Source organism: Rattus norvegicus, chromosome 9 (genome assembly GCF_021556685.1).
Source record: "Rattus norvegicus strain SHRSP/BbbUtx chromosome 9, alternate assembly SHRSP_T2T, whole genome shotgun sequence".
Lineage (NCBI taxonomy): Eukaryota > Metazoa > Chordata > Mammalia > Rodentia > Muridae > Rattus > Rattus norvegicus.
The window spans coordinates 81,313,652-81,322,394 of NC_141542.1; the positions used below are offsets into that span (position 1 = coordinate 81,313,652).

General features: G+C 52.8%; 1 protein-coding gene across 1 annotated transcript; it reads right to left on the reverse strand.

Annotated features, from left to right (window-relative positions):
- Window positions 1-557: 557 nt before the first annotated feature.
- On the reverse strand, window positions 558-7,755 carry Fzd5 (frizzled class receptor 5). The gene is given in 2 exon segments (NM_173838.3): window positions 558-6,857; window positions 7,137-7,755. A coding segment is annotated over 1 exon segment (1,758 nt). The 5' UTR covers window positions 6,607-6,857; window positions 7,137-7,755; the 3' UTR covers window positions 558-4,848.
- Window positions 7,756-8,743: the final 988 nt, after the last annotated feature.

Sequence of the window (8,743 nt, forward strand, 5' to 3'; positions counted from 1 at the left end):
TTTCCCACAATACCTGAGACTGTCGCTAAAGAACACAAAATGAGATACTGGTTACCTTAGGGAGTCACTAGAATTTTGCCAAAGCAGGAAGGACCCTACAAGTAGAAGGCAGTAAACATTCTGACATCCAAATTATCCAGGGGTGAGTGTGGTGTTGTGCTCAATGAATTCTGGTCCTCTCTTAGCTCCTGTTTTAGTTATTTGAGCTCAACACCTATTTGGACTTTCAGTCAGACCTCAGAATCTGAAGGATAAGCTGTGCTGAGAGCTGCTGTCCCTCAACTAGATTTGGAACCGTGCACATAGCCATCAAATAAAACGTAACTGGGACACAACCTTGGTCTTCTGTGCAGGAGAAACCCAGGAGGCACAGAAGAGGAAACTGTGTTGTATGTAGTTCTTCTTGCAATTAGAGTTTACTGATGAAAATTCAGTGGCTGATACTGTAAGCACATCTGAGACATGTGGTGATCATGCTGGAGTCGACATCGCTGTTAGCCTTGGAAACCAATGCATGTCTCCATAAACAGGAGAGAAAGACTCGACGCCATCATCGTATTTTCTTCACCATTGCTTTAATGCCATTTAAAAAAGTTATCTACATTAATTCTGAACAAAGAAACAAAAATAGACATTTCTTTGTTTTTCATAAATAACTAATCTCCATATTTGATAAAAATCTTAAACCATTATTTTACCTTCCCACAAATATAATACAAAAAATTTCCAAAATAATAATAATGTCAACAAGTTAAGGATCTTAGACTAAACATAACCATGTACGATTGCTGTTGTACTGACTGCCAGGCACAAAACCAAACGAAACCAATCATCTCTTCAAGATGCTCTGGGTTTCCTTTTGCGAGTGTTATGGATTCAGAGTTATAATCATTGGCCAGGCATGATCTATAGATTCAAGCTGATTGTCTACAAGTAAAATATTGCTGGTTCTGAGTTGTGAGTGCTGGATGTGGCACGCCAGTGATGATCCTTACTGCATAGGACGGGCACTACAGAAGAATGCAAACCATGACTGCCCTGGACTCCACTACAGACTCGATATGTGCCTCAAGTGGCTCAGTAATAAATTCACCTGCACCAACCCGTATCAAAAGTCACTAAATCTCTCTTTCATATATATATTATATATATTAGTATATACACACCCACAAAACATACACACTATACATAGTTTGTAACAACATGAATTAATATTCTCTTTAAAAAATGATATACCACAGACAGACAAGATCCTGGATGAAATAAATGCTGCAATTGTCACCAGGCTTCCAGACGGCTCTGAGAGTCTGAAACAGGTTAGTTGCACCCTCCCTGCCCACACCCTCCCTGCCCTTCGCCCTTCTTTAAAGTCTCTTTAGGTTTTCTCTTTGAGCCTTCCTCCCCAAGCCAGGCTGCTTCTTTCCCAGGATCCCTTGATTGGACTTTGGAGACAAGAAAGGACACAGAGAGGCAGCAGGCAATTCTTAGCCGCTATACCTCACACCTGCCTTGATTTGTGATGTGCTCGGTCCTGTTTGCCAGTGTTAGAAAGCACTTATTCAAAGCTTTGTCCCTCCTACCCCCCTCGGTCTTTCTGTGGAGCACAAAAGTGAAAGCAGCTTCCTTAGCAGGGGTAGCAGTTCATTAAAATATACAACTGTGCTTCCTAGCTCTGGGGTTCCCGTTCTGCACGCGCCGGTGCAGGTCACGGGTGCTGTTATTAAGGTTCAGTGTATGATCCATGATGTTTTCTCCGGGCAGCCGGTGTCAAGATTAGTGCTGCCCTGGCCCAGGAGGGAACAGCCTAATGAATACCAACTTAGAACCAGTGCCATCGGCACATTATTTAAGCTTGTACATGCGCACAAGTGCGCGCGCACATGCGCGCGCGCACACACACACACACACACACACACACACACACACACACACACACAGGCCCTGGTCACTGGCAATGATCACAGGAAACTACGACAAAGGGATTTCGAGAATAAACCAATAAGGCACCAAGAAAAATGATTTTTCATCCAACTTAGACAACTTCAAAATGTGAGGGAAATAATATAAAGTTAAATTAAAAAACAAAATATAATCAAACCTTCCTAATATCTGGCCATTGGAGTCATTGAGGTCTTGTTTCTTTAGATTATCTAAACCCTCACCCTCTAATCTGGGAGGCATCCATCCCAACGCTTAAAGAGGTGAGTGGGTCGGCCAAAGGCACACGGGCTGGGCCCAAACCCACCCTCCCCCTCCACCCCCCCATCCCCTGTCCTCTCACAAAGTTGGCAGTACAGAGGTTGCCGGGCTACTCCACAGCTTCCCATTTCACCGTCTTGTTATCGGTACAGACATGCAAAGTGGAGGAAACGTGTGGTGGGGTAGCCATCTGAAGGCTGCTTCCCTCTTCCCTCCCCTAGGGCTGGCCAGAAACTCCAGTTGGCCTCGAGGAAGCAGGTGTGCTTTGTCTCTCTAAGGGCATGGGAGAGGAAAGGGGGGCACAGAGAACAGAAAACAAGAGGCTTCTGACGCTCCTTCCAAAGGCAGTCCCCACACAGTCCCTACTCTGGCGTCATAGCCATTTCAACTGCTGTATTTCCAAAGGGAATTAACTGATTAGCTCATTTTTTTTTTTTTTAGAGCTCTGGCACATTGCTTAGGTGGGGGAAAAAAAATAACCATTCTAAAAAATGAATGAAATCGCTTTCATCCACTTCACCCCACAACTTTTACTCTCTACGTCTTTTCTTGATTTTGCCACAATTCAACAACTCAATTTTCTTTGTGAGGAGGGAACAACCCAAACTGTGCACAGCTGACTGGGGTGGGGTGGGGGTGCGGGGTGCAGCAGATTCTGGGAAGACTGTGCTAAACAAGGCAAGAGGTCAAGGTGATAAGAAAAGGACCTCATTTGGAAAACAGAAGTGGTGCTGAGCAGGGAGTGTGTTGAGCTTCCCGGAAGGGGCTTCAGAATAAGTAGAAAAAGACCCTCAGAGTTCTGCACCTAGGTGGAGAAGGTCTTTTGGAAGCCACTGAAATTTTAATTCTGACTCAAGTGAGCAAGGGCAGGGTATTTTACATACCCTGGGTGCTTAAATTCCCAATGGGAACTCTTTTCTCCACTCAGTACAAGGAACGCAGAGCTGGCTTGGCCTTAACTCTCCCTACCCCCCCCCCCCAACCGCTGCAAATGAAAATCGGGATGCCTAGACTCCAGCTGTTTTTCTAGGGAAGCTTTGGGAAGTTTCAGTTGTTTGGCCATTTTAGTTCCTTAAATTCAGTCCCCACTCTGCCTTGGTACTTGCTGGCTGACGCCCTGCCATTTCTTTCCCAGTAATGGCCCCATGCTCTTAGTGAATGAATAGTTAAACAGATTAGGAAAGCAAACAGACTCTTCTAATGGCACAGAAACTGTGTGAGGGGGCTGTCCATCACTACACAGGCTCTGTCAAAAGGAGGAGGAGAAATCGTCTCTCCTCCCGCAGCTTTACACTGCCCTACAAAGCTTAAGTTTGGGGTCTTGTTTGTTTTCAGACTACTAAGGATTGGTAGCTGCTTGGGGGAATATCTGGCTTTAAACTTTCGAGTTCAGGGAGACCTGTTTTCCCTGAGCCAATGTTTGTTCCCAGGTAACTAGCCTCCCTCCCCCAGTCTCTTCATTGGTGGGTGGGTGTGGTTTCTAATCGCTGCTCTCCACCAGGAGGAATAAGAAAAGCAAGAAAGACTGTTTAACATGATAAAGGAGGTGGGCTGAGAGCAGCAGATACAAGGCAATGGGAATTTACTTTAATTACTGGAAGCATATCCGTTTTTTGTCCTTTAATCTAAAAGAGAGCCCCCCTTTAGCAGGGATTCCAAACTACTTCCAGAAAAAGGGAGTGGGTCTACATTTACTGAAATTTGTAGCACACGTTTTTTTAATTCTGGGGGTGGGGGGGCACTGCTTATTAAGAACCACCCCCTCCTTCTGTCAGAAAGCTTACCTTCCCACCAGTTCAGTCAACCAATCCCAGCCCTTGGGCTCTATGGCAAATGTTTATGTCCGGTCTATAAGGCCACCTCTAACTTATTCAAGACAAGCGGGCCAGCTGGCTCTAAGAGGGATGAGAATGACCGCAGCGAGCTGCCCACGGCTTGCTGAGCAAGGGTAAGGAGGCACACGAAATTCCTGGCTCCCTAACCGTGTCATCTGGGGGATGGTCCTAACCACATCATATTCTACTCCCGGAGAGGACTTGAGGAGGCTAGACACAGAAGGAGCAGATGGCCTCTGGCCTCTGAGTGTCCTGGACATTTTAAGCACTCTAAGAAGAAACCACCTAAAAAAGAAGGCTCTCCCTACACCTTCCCAGTCACAGCAGCCCTTCACTGTTCACATTAATAAAACAAAAGCAAAAAAACAAAAACAAAAAAGAGACGTGTAGGAAATATATTTTCCTAGTTTAGACCACACAGTCCAAAAAAACCTGAACCAACAGTAACCTCATTACAACGCCAGTTTGAGGATTATGAAGCCCCCAAAGCAAAGGTAAATTTTGTTGCCAAAATGCAACAAATTTAAAACTTAAAATATACATATAAATTAAAAACAAGGTACTTCTAAAGAAAGCAGTAAGAAATGCAAACTAGAATACACTTAACCCCACAGCACTGCAAGCCACGCCCCCTGGTAGAATACTGGGGACAGGTAATCTTTTGAAACCGCCCCCTTTTCCTCTCCAAGCCGCTCAGGGAGGGGGCATCAGCACCAAGAAGGTAAACGGAAGTGACCTTCACAAAGCTACCAAGCTACACAACCGCCCCCTTCAACGTCCAGCACTGTCCCTGGGCCTCGGCCTCCAGGCCTTCCTATACGTGCGACAGGGACACTTGCTTGTGGTATGCGGCCGCGGGGCCCGGCGGCCCGGTCCTGCCAGTGAGTGCGGCGCTGGCCTCCGCATAGTCTCCTGCGACCATAGCGCCACCGCTTTTATGGCCCCGTCGAGAGCTGCAGCAGCAGCGGCTGGTGAAGCGCCGCCAAGACTCCAGGGTCTTTCCGGACCAGATCCAGACTCCCGACGTGATGCCCACCACCAGGCACATGAAGTACTTGAGCATGAGCACCCAGTACTCGGGTTTGGCGCGTGGCTGGCCAGCGTCCGACCCCGGACACGCGCAGGTGAGGGCTGCCTCCCAGCTCTCCCGATAGTGCTGTTCATACAGGTAGCAGGCCACCACGATGCTGGCTGGCACCGTGTAGAGCAGAGTGAAGATGCCAATGCGGATCATGAGCTTCTCTAGCTTGTCCGTCTTAGTGCCACCCTGCTTGATGACGCTCCGGATGCGGAAGAGTGACACGAAGCCTGCCAGAAGGAAGAGCGTGCCCACCAACAGGTACAGCACCAGTGGGCCCAAGACAAAGCCTCGTAGCGAGTTCAGGTTTTGGTTGCCCACATAACAGATGCCAGCCACTGGGTCTCCGTCCACGGAGCTCAGTGCCAGCGCCGTAATGGACTTGACGCTGGGGATGAGCCAGGCAGCAAGGTGGAAGTACTGTGCATAGCCTGCGATGGCTTCATTGCCCCACTTCATGCCAGCCGCCAAGAACCAGGTGAGCGACAGGATGACCCACCAGATGGAGCTGGCCATGCCAAAGAAGTAGACTAAGAGGAAGACGACTGTGCACAGCGCAGGGCCGGTAGTCTCATAGTGAATGTGGCTGTGCTCTCGGCTGCAGGCGACGCTGGCATGGCCTACAACCAGGCGCACCAAGAATCCCAGTGACACACACAGGTAGCACGCAGACAGGAAGATGATGGGGCGCTCAGGGTAGCGGAATCGTTCCATGTCAATGAGGAAGGTCGCTACAGTGGTGGACGTGGAGATGAAGCACAGCACAGACCACAGGCCAATCCAGAAGGTGGCGAACGTGCGCTCATCCGGGCTGAAGGACGGCTGGTAGCAGGGCACTGCGCAGTTGGGCACTTGGCCGGTGCGCACCTTGTTGTAGAGTGGGTGTGACTCCTTCAGGATGGGCACGAAGGGCTCGCGGCACGTGCACACAGACGGGCCTCCCGAGGGACATTCGCCCCCGGAAGATGGCGCCCCTGGTGGTCCTGGGAGTGTGGGTTTGGCCGGGAAGGACTTAGGGGACGCGGTGGTGGCTTCACTTCGGTTATAATCCATGCACAGAACCTCAGCGTCGCCGCCCAGCACTGGGAGGCGGTCGCAGCTCATGCGCTCGGGCCAGGCGAAGCCGTACTGGCGCATGAGTGGCGAGCAGCCGGCCTTGGCGCGCTCGCACACGGAGCGGCACGGTGGTAGCGGCTTGTGGTAGTCAGGCAAGCAGATGGGCGTGTACATGGAGCACAGGAAGAAGCGCAGGTCCGGGGAACAGTGGATCTCCACCAGCGGCCAGAATTGGTGCACCTCCAGGCCTGCTTCGTCCTGAGTGTCATGGTTGAACTGGTTGGGCATGTGCGTCAGGTTGTAGCCGATGCCGCGGCACATGGGCACCGTGATTTCCTGGCACACTGGGGCCTTGGAGGCGGCCGCTGCCCGGCCCACCAGCTGTGCCAGCAACAGCAGCAGAAGAGAGGGCGGCGCGGACGGGTCGGGTCTAGCCATCGCCCCCTTCTTCCCTTTGCCACCCGCTGCCCGAGAGGGTCTGCGTTGACCGACGAATCTGCGGCCGGGGCTTCCCTCTCTGGAGTCTTGACTGTGACGCCCGGGCTGGCAACCTGTTGGTTTCTTTTCCTTAAAGAAATCCGTCCAAAGATCAACTGTTTCTGGAAGGCGCTGCCTCCGCCGGCAGCGCTCAGCTCCACGCCAGATAGAGCTGGAGGGACTATTAGGGCTCCGACTCCAAGGACAGAACTCTTAAAAGAGAAGGTAGGGGAGAAGAAAAATCGCAACCACTCCTCTCAGAGGAGAGCCAACCGCTTGGTCTCAGTAAACCGGCTCCAATCTCTAGATTAACTCCTTTCCTCCCCTCCTCCTGCAGCCAAACTTCAGACGCCCCCACCCCCTCCACCCCACTGCCCGCACCCGCCTCTCTTTTCTGGCCCGGCCCTGCAGGCTATGCCTGGGGCCAGAGAGCTCAGTCCGGGAGAAAGGGGCAGAGGAACCGGGTGAACAGGGAAGACGCGGGCTCTTACCTCTGAGGATCCTGCTAGGCGGCAGATGTCTGCAGCCAGCCGGGCTCCTCCGTCCCGCGACTCCGAATCGGCCCAGAGCTGGGAAAGTTTAACGACAAGCTAGGTACCTGTGGCGGCGACACATGGCAGCAGGTGGAGGACCTTTCAGAGAGCCGGGCGCCCCTCGACCACGGGCGGCGCGGGCCGGTCAGTCGGCTTCTCTTCCTTCGGGGCCCCCTGCATGATTCGGGCAGAGCAAGGCAGGGGCAGGCCGTGCCTTCCACCGGCGTCCCGGGGCCGGGACGAAGGGCAAGGGCGCCGGGCAGCACTTGAACTGGAAGGCGGAGGGATGCGGCAGCCGGAGGGGACCCCGCCACCTCACAGCACAGCGAGCAGCCAGCGCTGGCCGGGCGGGGACTGCATGGTCCGCGCCCGCCGCCGCGTCCCGCCAGCCGCTCGCCGCCTCCCCTGCAGGGGGCTCCGCGCTCCAGCAGACTCCGGGGGGCGGTGGCGGCGCTCTCGGGACGCGCCCCACTCGGCTCCTCCCCCGCGCTCTCGCACTCTTTCGCCCACCTCCAGGGAGCTCCGTACGGTGCGCGACGGCAGCGGACGAGTCTCGGCTACAGGCTGACTGCCCTCTCCCGCCCCGCCCGGGTCACCTGCCTCTAATGCCCGCCGGGAGGCCCCGCCCCGGGCCCGCCCCCTCCCGCCCTGCCCGGAGCTGGGCCGTCCCACGGCTCCCTCTCCGGGTCCCCGCCCACCGCCCTGCTGTCCTGGCCTCTCTGCGAGCGCCCCGCGGCCCCGCCCGGAGCGGGCAGCGGAAGAGCGTCCGCCAATAGTGGACCGGCAAGTTACGAGGGCGGGGTCAATGCTAATCAGGCCTCCCAGAGAACCCGGGCGGGAAACCTGGCCCCAAGTCCTGGAGTTCTCTGTGGTGGTTCACCAGAATGGTACTCACTTTCCTGAAGGTTCTGCTCTCTGAACGCCTGCTTCCAGGGCCTCCACTAGGCCATCTCTCTCCAGTTAAGTGTCCTTATCGAGGTCCGGTGCTTGTTTAAAGGGATGAGAGGTCAATTCAGTTGTGCCACCTGTCCTCCCCCTTCTGAGCTGCCTTGTGCTAGGTGACAGACGCGCTAGTACTTAATGAGCAACCTCGTGTTAGTTAATCGTTTACACCTTGATAGGCAATCTGGATACCCTAGAATTCTGAGGCCAGAACGCCTCAGAACTTGACCTAAACAGTTGAGCTAACAAGACAGCAGAAACGTTGACAAACTTGTGCCCTTCCCTGTGGGAGCTCCTAGCACACAGTAGGCTCTCTGATGACAAACCTAGAATCCGAAACCAGAAGTTGGGCAGCAGAATTCACAATCTTTACCCTCCCTAGGAAATATCGATATTTCCCAGGCTTTGCCTTTCGTATATACAACAAAATCTTGCCGTTGTAACTAGAGGATGAATTTCTTTCCAGTTTTGGATGACTCTAGAGACGGTAGTCCTTAGCAGTAGCAATTTATAATCCCTGGCAGATCTGAAGACACCCACAGAGAAAAACTCTTGGACTGGGACAGTGTACAGCTCACGGTGCTGGGTTCCCCAGGGTTGGCTGCTGTGCACTTTGGCGAGGC